This window comes from Phyllostomus hastatus, unplaced genomic scaffold (genome assembly GCF_019186645.2).
Source record: "Phyllostomus hastatus isolate PE091 unplaced genomic scaffold, TTU_PhHast_1.1 phas_contig_159, whole genome shotgun sequence".
Lineage (NCBI taxonomy): Eukaryota > Metazoa > Chordata > Mammalia > Chiroptera > Phyllostomidae > Phyllostomus > Phyllostomus hastatus.
Window position 1 is genome coordinate 26,744,951 of NW_025333640.1, and position 20,038 is coordinate 26,764,988.

Consider the following 20,038-nt stretch of genomic DNA (forward strand, 5'->3'; position numbering starts at 1 on the left):
CCTCAGATGTCCCAACTCAGGGATCCAGTGAGCCCAGGTCCTCAGGCAGGTGCTGAGCCATGGCCACAGCCAATGTCCTTGAGCATTTGTGCCTGTGGGCTTCTGCACCTGCCCCGCCCCCAGGGGGTCACCTTCATCAGGAAAACAAAATGGATTTTTGGGTCTCTCCCTGGCGGTCTGTGCCGGAGCTGGCTGTGCTGAACCAAGAGCTCCGCCCACAAGCACAGTCCTCCACTCTCGGGAGTGTCTTCCTCTCTCTCAGCAAGACAGCTATTCACTCTGCCTTTCTGTCTCTTCTTCTTCCTAATCCCAAAGCCGTACTCTTCTGTTCTCGATGCTTCTCTGAAAGCTGAATTTCAGACAAACGGGTGCTTGAAAACCAGTCGCTGTTTTGGTAAAAAGGGTCGGGTCAGTTTGGATTTTGTTTGCCTCTGTAGCATTCTTCCATATGATACTAGTGCAGTTATCTAAGTAACCACGTAGTATAAATCCTTAGTTACTTCTGTAACAGGATAGGCTCAATCTCTCTTGAAACCATGAAACCTAAATACTCTTCCCGACTCTCCCTGTGATACCTCCCCAGGCATCGGTTCTGTAGCTCTCAGGTCAGGGACCATTAGTTCTGACTCGACTGCTTTATCATGCCTTGATCACACCCGGCTTCCCTCCCGCAGTCCCCTAGCCATGGCATGTCTAGAAACGTCCCCTTGGCTGCTTTCCCTGTCTCAGAGAGGGGGCACGATGGCCCCTGTCCCAGGAGCCCCCTTGGTGTCACAGAGAGCCGGGGCCCTACTGCTGGAATGGCCTTGTTAAGCCCATAAGTTTACTCTGTCAGTTTTCACAAGATCCAATACATGCCTCTGTCTCCCGGTGCCCTGACATTGCTGGTACAGAGGCTGTATCACTCACTGACCTAAGGCAACTTCTTGTCTGCATGGGTAAGAATGATCCTAATGCAACTTCTAATCTGCATAGAAATGAAAGAACATCACACTCAGTGTGATGAATACATATTTCAGAAAGGAGGGGAAGATTCAGATCATTTCACTTAGAGTTGTACTTTCTCTCACCTCTCACGCACGGATGAAACACAACAGATTATACCTACTTGGAATTTAGAAAACATATCTATCCCTTTTGCAATCACAGTTGTAGTATTCTTTTAGTGGTTCTACACACACACACACACACACACACAGCATCGCAAATAGGATACTTGAGAAATACCATTCACTATCCCATCCAGTATTTGGATCTAAGAATACATCACTGCAGGCCAAGAGGTGCCCACGTAACCACAGAACCGAAGATGCAGACTCTTGCTGGAGAAGCCTGCTGAATATTCTCTTGTACGTACTCTCTCAGTTTCTTTTATTGTTCTTGCTTCTGGCCCGTCTCAGTCTCCTCCATGCACTTGCACCTACACACGTGCTGAATTTGATTCATTGCTTTTATTAGTGCATTTGCCATTGATTGATTAGTTTTTCGTATTAGTACTTTTTCTATTGATTGATTGCAGATGAAGTGACTATTTGACCTTTAATTATGAGGCTTCCTATTGAAAATGACATTGAGCTATGGCTTCACATAATCCATCTGGAAAGCCTGATGTGATGCCGTTCCCTGGAGTTCGTTCAGGAAGAAAGAGGAGGCCCGCAGGAAGGGCAGAGCTGTCGCCGTGCTGGGCCGCCTCTGAAACAATGCGGCCGGCTCATCTGCGTGCCCCGTAGCTGCAGCTCGGGGCTGGAGAGACTTGTATATTTCGTGAAGACAGCATCCTTTGCTGTGAGGTGCCTTAAAAGCCAGAGACTCCCCTAAAGTAATCTCTAGCTTGATGCTGGTATCGGTATGGTGATGGGAAGGTGTTCTACACAGCAGAGATGGAGGCGCAGGTCAACCCTAGTTAACAATGCCTCAGTGCACCTGGGTCAATAGATCTCATCAGGAAAGGAATTCGATCCCAGACACCCTGTGGAATTAGTGTCCTATTTTATTTATCTTTTTCTCTTGAGTATTCAAATCACTTTGCTCCTCTGGAGTTCTAACAGAAGTAGAAAAGTTTCTTACTCTACCTCGAAAGAGGATGTTTCGGGCTGTTTGAGATCCTTAAGTTCAGTGTATGTATCAGTTTTTGATGTTTTTAAACAGCAGAGTGGAAGCATGTGCCTTGAGAAGATGCCACCTGGCTGTTGGGAGGTCACTGGTGCGACTCCCGGTTATTTCTTATTTCCAGAAGCGTTTCTCAGCGGAAAGAATGCTGTCTAAATTTTAAGCGGAGTGTCATGATCAACCTCTATTAAAAGTCCACTCTGTGTCTTACCACTCACACACTCTTTTGCACAAATGCAAACCAAGCAGCCATTCCTCACGACCTTTACCCTTCGTTGCCATCTGTGGCTGCACTGTGACAAGAAACTACACATTGTGCAAAAAGAAGATAGCTTTTTTGTAGCCACCAGGTTCTGGAAAGAATATAAAGAACACAGACCTGATTCTAGTCAGCACTCAAGTTCCAGTTCTCTCCCCAGAAGGTGGACCTCGTCACCGAACCGGCGTGGCCTTGACTTCCTCAGCTGTGACAGGAGCGGTGGACCGCACGGGGCTGCAGGCCCCTCCCGCTGCACGTCTCCGTGCCCAGGGCTGACTCTCCTCTCTAAGGCAGCAGCAGCCTCCCTGCTACGCATGGAGAGAAAAACGTTCTTGGAAGGAACAGTTCTGTAAATAATGTTACAATATCGCAGGACAGGAAACAGGGCTGTTGCTTCCTCCTGAAGAGATAGATTAGAGACACATCGTGACACGCTCCAAAGATTTTCACAGAGAAACCAAGTCTGAAAAGGTTCCTGTGTTCGATTGTACTTGGGAGCTTTGCGAGAATACTAAGCGATTACCTGCAACTTGGGCTGAAAGCATCATTTAATACCATCTACATTATTTTCTCAAAAGGCAATGGAATTGAAATATGAACGTTTGCCATCCTGTTTTCCTTTTTTTCCTGAACTTTATCTGTGATGCTACTTGGCACATGAAGACTAGTATCTTAACAAAACCACTCTGCCTACCATGGGAAGCACTTTGTAACAGCACTTAACCCATTGAGGCCTGTTACCTGAACCAGGTGGAGTATCAAGTCAGTGGTTATCTTATTTTGCATGCAGAAAAGTGAGAGCATAGAAAAAAGTTAAGAACTTATCCCAGATCATGTAGAGACTGGATTCTGGGCCTGCAAACATCCAGCGATGCATTGGGTAATAGGATACAAAGCAGACCAGAAAGCGCTCTACTGAGTCCAGCTATGGTAACTGTGCAGTCCCGAGTGGGTTTCTGTTGTTATATCAATTGTTTAAAGAAGCAAGTTACTTCTGGTTGTGTTTCTGGTTGTAAGGTAGTTTTGCCGATTGCACTGCCAGCAATACGGTGGTTTTAAAGTGTGGTTCCCGTCAGCACAGACTGCCGTGTGGCCCAGCCACACCCCGGCACCCTCTCCGTTTGCTTTCTTTATTAACAGAAAGCTGTGGGCTCTTTGATGTGAGCCTTGGTAGGACAGCCCGTACCCTTGGTGAGGCCACACTGTGTGCGCCCCCTTCCTACACACTGAGCGCCTCGGGCTGTCTGACAGTGAGTGGTTCAAGCAGAAGCAGAAGTGCAGAGGGAAGGCAGCAGACAGGGGTTTTTGTTTGGGGCAGATCGGCAATTGTTTCCGTCCTGCCGTCTGGCCCCGGGGCCACAGTTCCATCGGGCGTGGCTATCTGGGGGACCTGCAGATTTTGGCAGATTTCTGACAGATCTTAAAGATGCCCCCGAAATGAATGACGGGGCAGATCGAGCCGCATGCCCAGGGGCAGCGGGCAGGGCCTGTGGTGCGGTGCTATTTCCCGACCCACAGAGAGAAGGGTAAGCCCTCTGATGAAGTGATACACTCCACGTTCCTCTGAGGTTTCTGGAGTATTTTCTTTTGAACTTTTGAGTCTGAGTTTGGTGTCTGAAAATCACTGCTAGTACGTCTAGACTTGGTGATCAAACGTTAGGAAGTCCCCTGGTTCCGGGCAGCGAGTATGCAGTCAAAGGGAACACGCCTCCATGGGGGGCACCCAGGCCGGCCCTTGAGTGCCAGGCAGTTCAGCGATGCATTGTGGGGGGGGGGGGTGCTCGCCAGAGCGCCCAACGGCCCGCACCCCGCCCCTCTCCTCACCCACGTTTCTTTAGGCCGGATTGTATCCTGGTCCTCGAACAGTTACCATGTGGGCCTGCGCCTCTGCTGCTGCCTTTTCCCTGAACCTGAGCCCAGATGTCCAATACCATGTAAGAACCAGAGATAAAATAAGACTCGGAACAATTCTTGATTTGCAGTGAAAGATCATTTACGCTTAGACTTCATTAATTCAGCTTCTATGGCAGCATTTCTATACCTTTCACTGATTTATTTTTTAATTCTCTATTCATTATATTTTCAGTAGCAGGAATAATAACACCTGACGTTAGTTGAGCACTCAGTAGGCAAACACTGTGCTAAGTGCTTACTATACAAAGTAATTTACCCGAAAATACTGTGACGTTGACAGCGCACGATCGTGCTAGTCAGTTCAGCACCAGGGACGGGCAGCTGCTCAGGTGGGGGATTCCATGCTGACTGTGATGGGGGGAGCCCTGCCCGGGGTCCGGGGCTGCGGCCCAGCAGCTGGTGTCTGTCCCGTGGTCCCCTGACTGCGGCAGGTTCAGACTGGACAGACAGTCTCCCGGTCCCTTCCAGTTCTAATGTTCCGCGGCGCTCTGACTTTGAAAGACTAAAGTGTTCGCTTCAGAATCTCGGGTCATTCAGAGGGACACCCTAGGGTGAGCATTTCTCAAAGGGCAGCCCCTCGAGCTCTAGTACATTGCTTCCTTAAAAAAAAACTTAGTGGGCCTCGCCTGAGGCCCACTGACTCAGAATTTTTAAGAATAAGACCCTGGGGACTGCTCTTTGTAACACACTTGAGAAAAGAGTATCGTGCACATGGGGGTTTGAGAGCCGCCGCATCACAAGCACCCACGGTCACCTCCAGCTCTCAGGGCTGCTGGCCCGGGAGCCCAGGTTGCCGGAGAGGCTTTTGACCCAGCAGAGCGTTCGGTCCGGTTTGACCAGGTACGCTTTGTTGACGGGGGAGCAGTTTGAGTCAACCCAGCTTGTTAGTTTGGGGGTTTCTTAACTTTAGCCTGGCCGTGGTACACCCCACTTTTAGATACTTTTAAGTCGTCATCAGCCAAAGGAGATACTTAGGACACAGATGTCCTCATAACACACTCCTGAGGACTATGACGAAGTTGAATAAACAATAGAATGTTTATAAAACAGCTCCGGAGGCCGGGGCCCTGACGCCTGGGAGCCACTCACGTCCTCGCCCCGTGGCTCTGCGGTCCTGTCTGGGAAGGACCGGAACCTGCTCCTGTTGTCTGGCCCGTAGCCGCAGTCCCCACTCTTGTGCCTGAGTTTCAGGTGTCCCCTTGCATTCCTCTTGTGTCCGTCCGGTCCAGCCGCAGACTCGGACGTGACGGGTGCCAGCGTCCACAGAGCAGGGCCTGATGGCGAGAAGACCGTCCGTTCGGGGCCCACTGTGCCCAGCACCCAGAGGGAGGCTCAGCTCCTCTAACACCATGTCTTCCTGACAGGCAGCCTGAGGGTAAAACACGTGTGTCTGTGTGTACGCAAAATAATTCCACAAGGCCCACTGTTTGAGAGTTATCCTTTTATCAGTCCCTTTATGAAGGGAGTGATACATGACTTTAAAAAAAGAATCCCACAGTGTCATTGATACTGTGGAAAGACCCAAGGAACCAAGACGGAATCACTGCTTTCCAGAAGCCAGCAAACCCGATAGACGCAGAAGCCCTCGTCAGCGAATCGTGAACAGGTGGGGGCCAGCGGAGGTCCGGGCACCTCCCAGCAGGAAGCTGCAGTGTCCGTGCTCGTCTGCAGGTGTCACCATTCTCCGCAGGTCCAGGGAGATGCCAGCCCTTCCCCTGCCCGCCCTGTAGACCACATACAGTACTGCATTGGAGCCCCATGGTACTGTTTCGTAATGCTCTTTCTAGTGGTGATAATAATAATGGCTGTCATTCGGGGGCGCTGACTCTACGCCTGGCACTGTACTAGGTCCTTCACACACGCTGTCTCCCTGAAACCCCCAACCACCGTCTGAAATAGCCTTTGCAGCCTCATTTTCGGCTGGGGTTTGGAAACCAAGCATGTTAGGGTCAGCTCGCCCAACCCCATAGCTGGTAGGCGGCACAGTTGGGGTTTAAACCCCGGTCTCTGGTGTCAAATTCAAGGTCCTTCCCATCGCACCCGCAGTCCTCTAGAAATACCTAGGAAGGGTGTGACATCCGCGTGCTGCTCACTTGGTCTCAGAGACGCAGCAGGAGCGAGACAGGCCGCATGCATCCACATCACGGCAGCCGAGCCCACTGCGCTGTGGTTCTCCTGCAGCCCACCGGCAAGGGGGCGGGGATGCCTTGCAAGGTGTTCGGTGGCACCTGACACTGCAGACCGAGTCTTCATCCCGATGGCTTCCCACTGGCAGGTCCTGGTGTACACGCTTTTAATCCATGGTTTTGTGTTTGCTTCAGAGCAAAAACCACCTTGTCGTAGTTAGAAGTAGCTCTAAAGAGATGAATTTTACACGTTAATGATCATGCTTCTGAAAGGGAAATGCCACAGGAAGGGAGGGGATCACACTCTGTCGTGCTGGGGCCTGTCCTTTCTCACGAGGCCTGGGGGCGGCCCTTTCCCCGCGCCTCCTGGCCGTCTCCGCCCTGGCCGTCTGTGAGAGGGCTCCGGTTCGCAGGACCACGATTCACACTGGAACGGGGGCCTCCGGCAGCGCTGAAATGCGCACCAGAGAACAACAGGTGTTTACTGTGAGTGGAGTGAGGGATCTCACCCCAGAGGTCGCCAGCAGGGAGGGACAAATGACAACTGTCGTTTGAGAGCTGCATCATGCCAATTCTCGATTCGCTCGTGTCTCTTCCCAGAAGTTCCCATAATGAAAGCAGATGCTGTAAGCCAGTTTGCATGTATTTAATGAATAGTAAATGAATAGATGAACCTGCGGCTGCAAAACGAGGGTGACACTGCCACCTCCTTGTCCCCATCTGCAGCCCATCCGAACAACTCCAGCCAGAAATTACAGTCAGCTGCCCAATGTTGAAAGGTGTGGGGTGCTCGTAGGTTTTAGAAAGTTACACTGGGGATAGGAGGAGATGTAAACTTGGGCAAAACTCAAAGATTTCCTAGGTACTGGGACGCCAGCTCCTCTGGAATGTCCCCCGTGCTGAAGCTGAGCACACTGATGGCACTGTAGTAGTGCCACTTTCCAAAGCTGCCTTTGCTGCACGTTTGCTCTATGCACTAGTGCTTGAGGACTAGTGCTACTGTACTATTCTCCTCGGGCACTAGTACTCGAGGAGCGCTAGAGCAAACTCTCTAAAAATTAGTTAATAAGAAACAAACCCCTCTGCACCTGAGAGCAAGTGCAGAAATGTACAGGAAGCCGTGGTGTCAATGAAAGGGGGCTTAAAAAATAATTGACTTCATTCATTCATTCATTCATTCAACAAGTGTTTGTTTAGTGCCTGGTATGCGTCAGGCCCTGTTTTGACCCTACAGGGTACAGAAATGAACAAAACACAACAAAGTTACCCCCCTTCTCTCGCTTCCATTTGTAGTGGGGTTAAACAGACACACACCTACCTACCCGTGTGGCGCTCCCGATGGCAGTGAGTGTTGTGGAGAAAAGCGAAAGCAGGGAGGAGAATAAGGCATGCCAGGGTGCAGGTGAAACGGTCTCAGGCTCAAGGGCGACATTGGATCCGAGACCTGAAGCCAAGAGGGAGCAAGCCGTGTGGGTGTTTCTGGGAAGGAGATGCCAACCGAAGGGAAGAGTGGGGGCAAGGGGCCTGAGGCAACAGTGTGCTTGCAAGTTGAGGGGAGAGGAAGGGACCGGCATGCAGGGGGCAGGAGAGGGAGGAAGAGAGTTATGGGGTACGTGGTAAAAAATAACAGAAGAGGGATGAGCAACATGGTGTGAAACCCACTGACCCTGAAGAGGGGAGGCCATTAGGGGGTTTGGAGTAGCCGAGCAACCAGACGCAGCTTCCCCTTTGAAAAGACCTCCATGGCTGCTGTGCTACATAGAGATGGGTTGGATGGGTGAAAGCATGCTGCAATGAGAAACAGGCCCATTAAGAGGCTTGAATCCAGACAAAAAGCGATGTTGGTGGAATGGTGAGACATGCTGGATTCTGGACATATTCTGATCGCGGAGCTAATAGGACTTGCTGACGAACTGGATGTGTGTGTAGGAGGAAGAACTAAAGACTTTCCTAGGCATTTGGCCTGAGGAGCTGGAAGGACAGAGTGGCCCTTCCCTGGACTGGGAAGGATTACAGAGGAGCTGGTTTGGGCTGTGGGGGCAGACCTCGGGGTCGGCTTTGAGCACGTCAGGTTTGAGATGTGTCTTTTCAACATCCAGTGGAGAGTTGGTTTTGTGAGGTTTAGAATCTGGTCCAGGCTGGCATTTTCAGCATATCACTGTTATTTAAAGCTCTCAGACTGGATGATATCATGAAAGAGTCAGCAGATGGGAGGAAGGAGCTCCGAGATGGAGGCCTGAGGCATTCCAGGGGTGAGAGAGGGTGTGACGTTATTTTGATAATAAAATGATGTGAAATTCTAAATCAACCAGACACAGAGACATCCAAACTGGCAAGCCTATATTTCTCTCCTGTCTCACAAGGTTGAGGCGAACATTAAATCAGAGAGTAGATGTAAGAACACTTTGGCACATTAAAAACGGAAGGCTCTGGCACTCACTTGGTGCCTGCTGCATGCTGGGCACTGGATAAGGCCCATAAATTGCCTTGTCATCTCATTTATTCCTCACAACAACCCTGCACAATGGCCGTTATTGGTCATATTGTCCGAACTGGGAAACCGAGCCTGGAGAGGCCCAAGGACCCACCCCTGTTCGCATAGTGAGGAAATGGCAGAGCTGGCACACATCAGCTCATCGGCTCATTCCAGAATCTTCCAGTGTCCTCTTGCTCCCCTGATTACCAATCTCAGCTCCTGGACCCAGCCGGACCTGGCCCACATTGGGGGTCGCCCAGGAGCTGTCCAGCAGCAGTGGTGCTGGGCCCCTCACCACCCCGTTGACTCGGGGCCTCTCAGGACAGACCCAGGTGTCCTGGCTTTTAAAAAGTCACCCAGGTGACTCCAGCGTGCAGCGGGGCTGACAGCCACCATGTTAGACTACTTCTTGTCCACCTGTTTCTATTCTGCTGCGTCCCAACACAAACTCAAGGGAGGGTTATGCCTCCTTATTTGGCCTACTTATTAGTACAGATCAGCCATTTGTTTGTGCTGATTTGGGAAATCCACAGTTCTCTGTGTTGTGATTAGATATGTTAAGTATTCAGAGGTAAGGAGAACTGTGGAAATTAGGAAAACATCATTATTTCCAGAATTCGCCCCCTGGGTTTTCCTAATTTCTTCCTCTGCCTAAAAGTCTTCTACATGAAGTTCTTACTCCCGGATTTTTGTACCGTTGAGAGTAAGTAAAGGGCAGGAGCAGGTTAGCAGGGCATCACCCAGTCGAGTTCCACCTCAGAAACCTGAGTCGGCCTTCTCAAGAGAGATGGATTTAAGGAGAAATAGCCGAGTTCTAGCCCCCAGATCAAAACTGCCTTATCATTTTATCTCAGAAGGCATCTTTTCCGAGGTTCATATTCATCATATACATGGAGCCATCAGGAAGAGAATTCCAGACAGGGGGATTACTGGCCATGCTGCTAAAACAACAAAAAGGGTGTGTTACAAATAATTAATGTCCATGTGGGTCACAGCTGACTCACAGTGACGACTAAAGATTTTTGGAAGTGTCCCCACCCCCCGAGTCCACTGTCAAGAGGATTAGGGATACCGAGAACTTCAGGGCGGTGGTGGAATCAGTGAAAGTGCCTGTCCCGCCCATCAGCTGCTCTTTAACTCAGGCTCAAGTTCAAGTGCTTTCCTTCATTTGTGTTAAAACACACGTAAGAAATTCTGTAACACTAGCCAGGCTTTGCGGAGCCAGGCAGGGGGGCCAGTTCTGTGGCAATGGCCACAGTCCACGCATTCTGGTGACTGCTTTATTTTTGTCGTATGAAATTCTCGTTCCTATTTTTGATGTTCTCACACCCTCGAGTGTGAACCAGAAGCCAAATTTTCTCTTTAAGGAGACAAACAGCTCTTCATTCACAGCCTAGAGAAGTAAAAAAAAAAAATACTCTCACTGTACTGCTGCCCAGTACCAATATGGCGACTCCTCCTGGAAGATGCGGCATTCGAGCAAAGGCTCCGTGGCTCAGCCTCTAATTCATTCTCGAACTCCCTGCCTGCTAATTACTCCTACAACGCTGTCAGACAGGTGAGGGTGTACCTAATCTTCCCAGGCGGAAACCTTCAATTGGTGGAGTTAAATGTTTCATTTCAGCATCTGGTGAGCCGGCTCAGGCCATTCATTAAACATCTTTTCCAATCAGAACATGCCTGTTTCAAAACAGAAGTCACACCAGCTGCTCGTCAGGGTCTGTCTTGCATCTTTATTTACAGGAAACTTCCAGCGAAGTGGAGGGATTGCAGCCCAGGTGACTGAAGGCGAGCACACAGGCCTTAATTCTCCCAGTGGGCCGAAAATGGTCATCAACCAACTTCTGTTCCAAGCGCGTCAAAGGTCAGCCACATAGGCACCTTTGTTGAGAGGAGCGCCTCTCTTCCTGTCCGACCTTTCTTGCGCAAATAGTATTGTTCTTAGGTTTTCACCCCCTGTTATTCTGTGTCAGTGTTATCGAGCATCTCCTCTCCAGGGTCCCCGAGGACTTGGGCGTAGCCTAGCACAGAGCCAGCCCGCCTGCTTCCGCAGCCTGTCCCTGGCTGTGCGGGGCCTTGGGGACGTTTCTCATCATCCACTGCCTCAGCCTCTTACCTGAAAAACGGAGAGAAGAACGGTAGTCCTGCCCACATGGTAGACGTGAGTGAATGAGTGGACGTCTGCGCACTCCGTGACGGTGCCTGGTGCGGAGGGAGCCCCGTGTCACTCTTCCCTGCGGCCGCTCCGCCTCACCAGCGTGCACGCGAAGATCGGCACCCCGGAGCTCCCTCCAGACAAGGCCTCCAGAGCCCTGTGTGGGTGCAACCACCCAGACGCCCAGGCTGGAGCACTGCTTTCCGCCATCCAGCTCACAATGGAAGGGAAGATCATTGGTTTCTCTTAATAATGGCCCAAGAACCTTGTATTTGCTCATTTTCCTGATCTTCCAGGCCTAAATCTCCCTTTTGGGTAAAGGGACATTTCTGAATTCTGGTTCTGAAATATGAAGGAAGGAGACATCTCTCAAGGAAGTTTTACATAAACATCTACTTCACATAACTAAAAAGGTTCCAACTACCCCAGGAAAGAAATCAGGCTTTAAAACCTTCCCACCTAAGAGGGGAGGGGTGGTAGGAGCGCGTGCGAGCCCTTTGGGGACAGCAGAGAGACTGCCCAGCTTGGACAGCGCGGTCACTGACATCCCATGTGTCACTAGTGAGGCTCTCTCTCTCCTGTGCTATCCACAGAGGCGATAGATAATGGGGCATTTTTCAGGCTCCAGAGGATGGAAATTTAAATTCCACTGGAACCTATCTATTCAGGATAAACAGCAGAGTATCCTGTTTGTCCGCCTGAGGTCTCGCCCAGGGGGTTGTCAGGCATCGGGAGCTGCTGGGGTTGCCTCTGCTCACCATTTGGAGATGCTCTAGGTCTGGGCGGTTCCGGGAACGCATCATCCCTGGGGCGCCGAGGAAGCTGTGGGAGAGCTCCTGTTGGCGGACATGGTTCGGTCGTACCTCGTTTTGGAGAATTCTTCATTTAAAGAGGACAAAGGTGGTTTCTGTGTCTCGGGAAGCAATCACAGGGATTCTGGTGCAGTGGTGGAGTGGCACTGAAGACAACACAGCGGCAGTTGTCAGTCAGGGATGGAAAGACACAAGAGAAACGGGGCAGGGAGTGGCATGCAGATCGGCGTAAGGCCGTGTGGGGTGCATTATGGGAGCAAAAGACCAGTCACTTAGATGGGCGTGCCTGAGAGCAGGTCACCTGGTCCGTGACACCCTGTCCCCCTTCCCTGGGGGATCTGCAGGAGGTTGACTTGTCTGCCTCCTGCAGACAAGTGGAAGCTCCCTGAATGGGTCTGGGGAGGTCCCAGAATAGCCAGGACAACGAGCAGAGTGCACTCCTGGGGGCCGTGCAGACTGCACACCACCTGCCCCAAAGGCCACGGCCTGGGCAGCTGCGGACCGACCGAGCAGGCCTCATGGGCAGCAAGCCAGGCCATGCCCCGGCCCTGGAAGCAGGTGGCCTTTCTCTGCACCCACTGTAAGAGCACGGAGAGCACGAGGGTTCGTCAAATCAGTTTTGCCCAATGACTTCTCTCTGGGTGGCAGCCCCGCATCTCCTCCCCCTGCGCCCTGTGCCCTGGGTTCGTGGTGCTGGGGTCTGCTGTGTGCCTGGCTTCAGCCCCATGCCCTCCGCCCCCTCTCCTGCGGAACGGGTGGGAGCATGAGCTCCGTGCAGACGGGCACTTGCCCATTTGTTCACGGCACCGGCAACCGTGTCTGGCCCAGAGGGATTAAGTCTTACTGCTTACACGACATTGTGTATTATTTTGGTCATTAAAAAAAAAAAACCTGCCAAGTAGGTGTATTTTACAGATAGGAAAACCGAGGCCAAGTAGCCTGCCCCGTGAAGAGGTGAGTGAGTGCGCAGAGGCCGGACGCCAGCCCAGGGCTCTCTGACTCGGGCACCAGCCTCCTCTGCTGTGCCGTGCCGCCCCGTGCAGGCGCCAGCTCCAATGGATTCCCGACCACTGGATGAAACGGCAGCTGAGCCGCTGAGCATTAGCTGCTGGGACAACCCCACCTGGAAGCCTCTCCTAACCAAAGTCCACAACTGCTGTTGGCCCCTCTCACGGCATCACTTCGGGCTCTGGAAAGGGCCTCCAATTGCCCCTCAGTTTAGTCATTGAGATACATCCGTGCCAGTGAATTTGACTCTCTGTGACTGTTTGTCCCCGAGAGAAAGACTCTGTGTGTGTGTGTGTGTGTGTGTGTGTGTGTGTGTGTGAGTTGGGGAAGAGGACACACGCATTGGCGTTGAGTGACAGCAGGAAAGAGGGGCTGTGTTTCTCAGACACAGACTGCCTTCCTGGGTTACATTGTGCCTGGGGAGACCCTCTACCCCAAGGACTCTCACAGGCCAACGTGGGCTTTTCTGAGAGGTTCAGTAACGACGCAGAGAGAGGATTCAGAGAACACTGTGCAGGACATTTGGATAGTCAAGTTATGGATGTTTCTCACTGGGAACAAACTACACAAAAGCGGGAAATCACCATGACAACTAAAGAGAGAAGCAACTGGATCCCAGATTCGCCAGCAGCTCCGTCCAGGACTCAGTGAAAAGGCTGAGAGAGCAGTCAAATGGGAAACAAGTCATGTGAAGTCAGGCGCGTGAATCTTTGAAAGACGGGAAATGGTCCAGGTGATTGGCGTATCCTCTCTCTCAGCTAAGTGAGGAGTAAGTGCAGTGTGGGGCTCCAGGAGACACAAAGGGTGTTTCTCAATATATCTCCTCTCCCTCTCCACGGTTCCATCGTCCTTTCAAACCTTGTGTTCCAAGGTCAGCTCAGTTTCTTACCTTCCTGCCATATCAAATATATTTTTATCCTACAAAAGACAATCCTCTCCCAGAGGGGTATGTGAACAATTCTCTTTACAGCCTAGTAAAGCAACTAGTATTTGTTCCACGGCCTGTCTTTGTCAATAGGAAACATTACTTTAGCACCTGTTCTTAAGTAATCAATTATTTATGTCATGAATACCAGTCCTGGGTTTAAATACTGCAAGAGATGAAGAGCAAAAAATGTAATACTTTGTTTGCCTGTGTTCAGGGGAAAACAAAACCTTCACAAAAGAAAAATAATGGCAACATCAGCAAACGCTAAATTCTGTAATGCGCCTGGGAAGAGGGCCTTCACTCTTCAGAAGGAACCCATAGGGGGCCCCCTTCTCGGGGAGGAAAATGTACAGCTGAGCCTGAAGGACCCCTTAGAAGTGAGGCACTTAGCAGGGCAGGGCAAGATCCAGGAGGGGCCCAGCTTCCACAAAGGCAGGAAAGGGCCAGGCCTGAGCCGGTGACAGCGAATGGCAGCTGAAAGTTGGGTTGAACAGAGTTGACACAGCTTAGTGACTAAAAGTGAATGGACAGTGGCCTAAGTCTGCCTCTACCACCTGCCAGATGTGTGGTGGTAGGCAAGTCACGTAACCGCTCTAAACCTCGGGGTCCTCATCTTTAAATGGGAACGCAGCCACCCCAGGGCCGTCGAAGGACTACATGAGATCACGTGGGCAAGGTGCTCCGCCTGCGGTCAGCGCTGCAAAATGGTGGGACTAGCAGTCGCTTTCTGCCGAAGTTGGAGAGGTGGAGGATTTGATGAAGGGGCCCTGGGAAGTCACTGTAGTTCTGGAGTGGGGTGAGGGCTGTAATTAATGCAGGTTTTGGGAAGATGAATCTGCCCGAGGCCTGCAGGATTGATGAAGGGAAGAGTCTGAAGACAGGGTCGTGTCAGGAGGCCGTGAGAGTCATCTTGGCTTGATCTCGCGAGGAGCTGACTTGGGAAGGCGGCAGTGAGAGCCGAGAGGGAGGGAGGGAGAACGGTGGGTGGAGGAAGGGATCTAGGGAGCCTGGTGACTTCACCAAGAGGTGGGAAGACACAGGGGATCAGTCACAGAGGATCCCCAGGATTTGAACTGTGGGAACTGGGTAAGCCAGTGACAGGGCCTGCTCTCTTCCGCCCGTTAGAGGAACGCGGAGATAGTCAGGGCCCCAGCAGGCAGGGGCTTTGTCTGTGTTCTCTTCCGTACGTCCAAAACATGAGAGTAATAACTCACGTACAGCAGATGACCCGGAAAGTATTTGTTGAATCAATGAATGGATAGGTGGATAGACAGATAGAACATTGTGTACCTACAAGCAAAATACACTCTGAAATCATATAAAGTCCATAGTTTTTATACTGTAAACAATCAGTCTTCAGTGGGAATTATGTAAAGGTCCATATTTAATCTAGGAAGGAAAATATCTGTTTCTCAAGAAAAATAAAAAAAACAGTTCTTCCATTCCAATGTAGTCACTTAAAAGTTGAACACCAATACAAAGGGAATAGTCTAATTCAGAGAACATAAAATAAACATATTTAAAATAAGGGGGGAGAAAACCTGGTCTGGTATGTATTGTTTTATCCTTCCCGTCCTGGGAAACAAAGAATAAAAGCCAAGGATGAAAGAAGCCCCTCGCTCGCTCGTTAGCAGAAGAAAGCTCGCGCTCCAAGTTCCTACCAGGCAGATGCCAGTTGAAAGCCACGCGTATGGAAGCCGCCGCAGTGTCAAACCCTGTTGGCTAATCCGAGACAAATGTGTCATGTGTGACACGGGAGGATGGCACGCTGTACATTAGTGATGTCCCCAGTGTTCGGAGCAGGTAGTAATGTGCTGGGAAAGTGCTCTTTCTCTCCCCGCCCGGTGTACTTGCAGAGCAGAGGGGAGATGCTTTCGGTGGAAATTACTTTAGTCAGAAAAAGAATCCATTTACAATATGCGCCTTTCAGACATCTTTCAGACAATGCATTGTATTAAAGAGGCATTTTTTGATTAATGTTTTATAAACATTTTTCAGCATGACAGCTTAAAGTCCCTGCAAGATTGTAAGTGCGTGCCTGGTGTTCACTTGCATAAAGTCGAATGCCATCTCGCAAAACCTCGTCGGCACCTGTCAGCCACAGTGACACGGACTCGTACTGGGGAGCATTAAAATTAATTTCCTTCATTTATATTACTGCAGTGATAGCAGATGAAAAGAGTCCTACATTTAAATTTTACTTTTAAAAGGAATCTCTTTCTAGTAAGTTTGTTTGTGGTTTTTTTTTTAAATAACTGCCCCTTTTTTTCTAGTTAATGAATGTAATAAAAATGGACTCGTAGCACAGTCACTTTTATGAAGGGATCTGGGAAAACACAAACCTGTTCATTCAGCACTCTCCTTTGAGCACCTACTGAGTGCCCAGAGAGGAAGAAAAAAATAGTCTCTGACCCTAGGAAACGTAACGCTCAGTGAGGAAAACACAAGCCTCAGACAGCGACACCGAGCGCCGGGACACTGGGCTGGCATTGCCCCGGGTCAGGTGAGCGCAGAGCAGAAAGATCTAAAGGCCTTGCGACTTGGAGGGTGCCTTCCCAGAGCAGGGCACTTGAGAACTAAGGGCCAGAAGATTGAGCTGGTCAGGAAGTGGGTGATGGCCATTCGAGGCAAAAGGGGCTCAAGTGCAAAGGCCACGGGCGAGAGACAGAGCGTGGTGCGGGGAGTGGGCCCGGCTGGTGGGGACAGGAGTGCAGGTGCTCTTCTCGGCTGGAGCCCAGAGGTAGAAGCGGCAAGGGTGGTGAGACCTGCAGGGAGCGGGGGCCAGGTCACGAAGGTCCTTGTGCTGCGTGGGGAACTCCTGTGTGAGTTGACAAAATCCGGTCTGTGCTCTACACTCGTTGCTCTGGTCACAGAATGGGAAATGGCTTGGCCGGGACGAGCCTGTTCGGAGGCAGTGGGGGAAGTGCCCCTGGGAGCTGACCGCACTCCAGGCTCCCGGGACTGCCGTGGGCCTCGGAGAGCACCCGACTGACCGCAGGTGATATCTGGTCAGCGCTCACAACACTCTGACCATCACTGCTGTTACTACTGCTGTCTCGTCGCATTCAGGTGGGTTTCTGATGTCACTCCCAGTAACACGCCTGTGTATCTTGCAGTTGATTTCTTGTTCACTTCCTCAGCCAGCAGCCCTGTGACTGTCCCCCTGGCTTCCCCTCTGTGCCCGCATCAGCTGAGTGACACAGGGCCCGAGCCTGACCCAAGAAAGGGTAACTGTGGGTGCTTCAGCAAGCAGCCCCTGGCCTCGGGTTCCAGGTCAGAACCCCCGCTGTGATCGGTTTTAGGGACAGACGTCGCCGTACTTCTATCATGTGCTCCCTGTAGCCCCACATCTGTGTCACCCGCTGCTGCCCCAGCTCCTCGATATCATCCCATCGGAGTCCTCCCCGGAAACAGGAGGAGTCTGTGTCTTCTCCTTTTCTCGTCACAACGACTTTCCAGGACTAGGGCATCAGGGTCGCTTCTCAGCTATGAACAGATTAAGCATGCTGTTTTTTTAAAGAAGAAACTGCTTTGTTTTTTTACATCAGCGAGAAGACGGAAACTGTGCAGAAATCTAAGTGTGTGCTTCTGAAGCTATGATAGAGAGCCCTCATTTGGGAAGAGTAACGTGTTTCAGTTCATGGCCGTGCTGTGCGAGGCTGTGAAAAAGGACGTGGGCAAGGAAATACATTTTTGCATAAAAGTTTGAAATTTATTAGAAGGTAAAAGTAATTGCAAAAGCAGGGCTTTCCCTAACAGGGTTACAATAAGTTATTTATGTGCCATTGTTGTACGGGTTTAGGAGCTTGGGTCCTTTTCAGAGGCGGTTCTCAGAGAAACCAGAAGGAAGCTAAGCTATTAAAGCCAGTTAGCTGAAAAAGCCCACACGCGCATGCGGCGGTTCTGACAACTGGGCCGTAGAAAAGCAGTCGGTACTGACAGTAAACTGCCGGGGTCTGAACTGCGTTGCAGGGAGCTCAGTAGGCGCCCACGGCACTCCTCCGGCGCTTACGGAGCATGCGCGCCGCGCCCTGGGCGCGAGGGGGCGGCACAGAGAGCACGCCCGCGTGCAGCACGCCCTTGTGCACTGAACTTGAGTGTGGCGTCTGAACACTCCGCACTGATCGTACAGGTCAGCTGCCGTTCGCAAGGTCGCTTTGGGACCCTTGGCCAGATGGGAACACCCAAAGTCTTGATTAACGTTCGTTCGGTGGAAGCAGCCACCCACTTACGGCAGCGGGTGCCACCTGCCATCTGACCGTGTCCTTCCGACTCGAAAGGGAACTCCGAGGCTGGGAAATGGTGCCGTGCAGGCCTCGCTGACGGCCAGCAGACTGTTTTGTGACTAAGCAAGGAAAGATTCGCTTCGAACTTCGGCCCCTCTGGTATCCTTCAGTCTTCTTGAAGGAACTTTATTCCATATTGTCTTCTCCTCTCTCCTTGTTAGACAGTCTGCTAATCTGCAGCGAGTTATCCGATGCCCCCAAATACTGGCCACCTTTTTAGCTTGAATGGGTTCTAGGTAGAGCTTAGAGCCTTATGTAGGGAAAAGAGGATGAACGGGTTTGACGACTCATCAGAGACCTTGCCTTTTCAGTTCTGGGAATACACGTGGGGAAACACGGCCAGGACCTAGTCCAAAGTCCCGGTTTTAATGGAGAATGTGTTTCATCTGATGACAGACTGAATTCGCCTCTCGATTCCCTGTCTTCTTTGTCCATCAGGAATTCCGATGCTGAAGATAGTGTTTGCCGGCCACGAGCACCTCTCCCTAATATCCGTGCCGCTGCTCATCTACCACCCGGTCCAGATCCTCCTGGGGAGCGTGCTGGTGCCCACCATCAAGTCCTGGATGGTGTCACGGCAGAAGGTGAGGCGCTAGAAAGATCTCATTTGAATCCAAATCAAGTCGAAATGCTATTTCTGCGTCTCATCTCTTCGTGCCTTTTAACTTTTGCTGACATAGTCTCATTCTCAAAGTACCATATTTTTCAGACTTCTAAGAAGCACTTCCCACCCACCCACCCCCAAATTTGGGAGGAATAATGGTTGTTAATGCTGCTGTTGAATTCTGATTACATTTACATTGGTGAAATATTATGTTATTTATGTTATTAAATATTTTACCACATTTTTTATTTCAAAATTTTCCTATTTTCCTCCTCTAAAATCTAGGTGTGTCTTATGGTCCGAAAAATACAGTACATATTTTCTTAATGAAATCCAATAATGATGACGCTTTGGTCTATTTCAATTTGAACAGGAGGGTTGAGGGTTAAATGTTTTGTATTGCTATAAAAGTACAATTATTCTTAAAATGCAGTCTGTAAAGCTCTTTTTCATTTGCTCATATTGAAGGGCATTCCGCCATTGGGAAAAGGTGCAGGAAATACACTCAAAACATGCGTGCCCCCCCTCTCGGGCGCACACACCCTTCCCCCCCTTGACTTCCCACATGTGTCCTGATTTTACCTGCTGCCCTGCTACGTATGCTAGCTCCTGGCTTTCATTAGGATGCCTACTTTATTTTTAATTTTCTAGACACACCATAACATCTTCACTCAGCAAAACTGCGTGTTTGGTATTAAGAACTAAAATTTCAGTAGCAGAGGAGCCCACATGGTCTTGATCCCAGCACGCCTGGCTCAGAGTCTCATTACTGGTCTGATATCTGTGGATTCGGTTTCCTGAATTATCAGCCCCAGTAAAATAAGCTGGTCGATTCACAAGAAGTTGTGATGCTGCGCAGACCACGGATGCGCTCACAGAGCGGGCTTCTCCCCAGGGCTTGACTCACGGGGCCTCCTTCCTTTGGACACTGGTGTCAGTGTTAGCGGGAGATGAGCGGGAAGAGAGACAGCCAGTGGCAGGACACCCTGCGCTGTGCCCTCAGTGTCCTGAAAACAGAACAGCCACGCTACCCCCTGTTGAGTCTGGGTCCCAGCTGTTCCCTGGTCCAGCGTGTGGGCCCTCGAGCCACCCTGCTGGCTCTGCCTCCCTCTCACTGGCGGCCTTGGGCTCATCCCTGCTCTGTCCCTCAGTTTCTGCTGCTCTGAAACTGGTGATAATGCCTACTCCTGGGAGTTGTGCAAGGGTATGTGGCAGGTGTTTGACGAAAGCTAGCTGCTGTGATTGTCGCAATTGTCACTGTTGTTCCTTAGTAACTTCGACCCTGTTTGTAGCCGGCTCTGCCGCCCCGTTGTAGGTCAGGGAAGAGGCTCAGAGCGCTGAGCGATTTGCTCAGGGTATGT

At 50.8% G+C, this 20,038-nt stretch overlaps 1 protein-coding gene across 2 annotated transcripts in view; it reads left to right on the forward strand.

Moving 5' to 3' along the window:
• The window catches only part of SLC10A7 (solute carrier family 10 member 7), a 199,107-nt gene that overhangs the window by 175,639 nt on the left and 3,430 nt on the right, over window positions 1-20,038 (forward strand). For both annotated transcript variants that reach the window (XM_045831729.1, XM_045831728.1), the window contains one exon: window positions 18,512-18,657. In XM_045831729.1, the coding sequence (XP_045687685.1) occupies window positions 18,512-18,657 (146 nt within the window). The remainder of the gene's footprint in view (window positions 1-18,511; window positions 18,658-20,038) is intronic.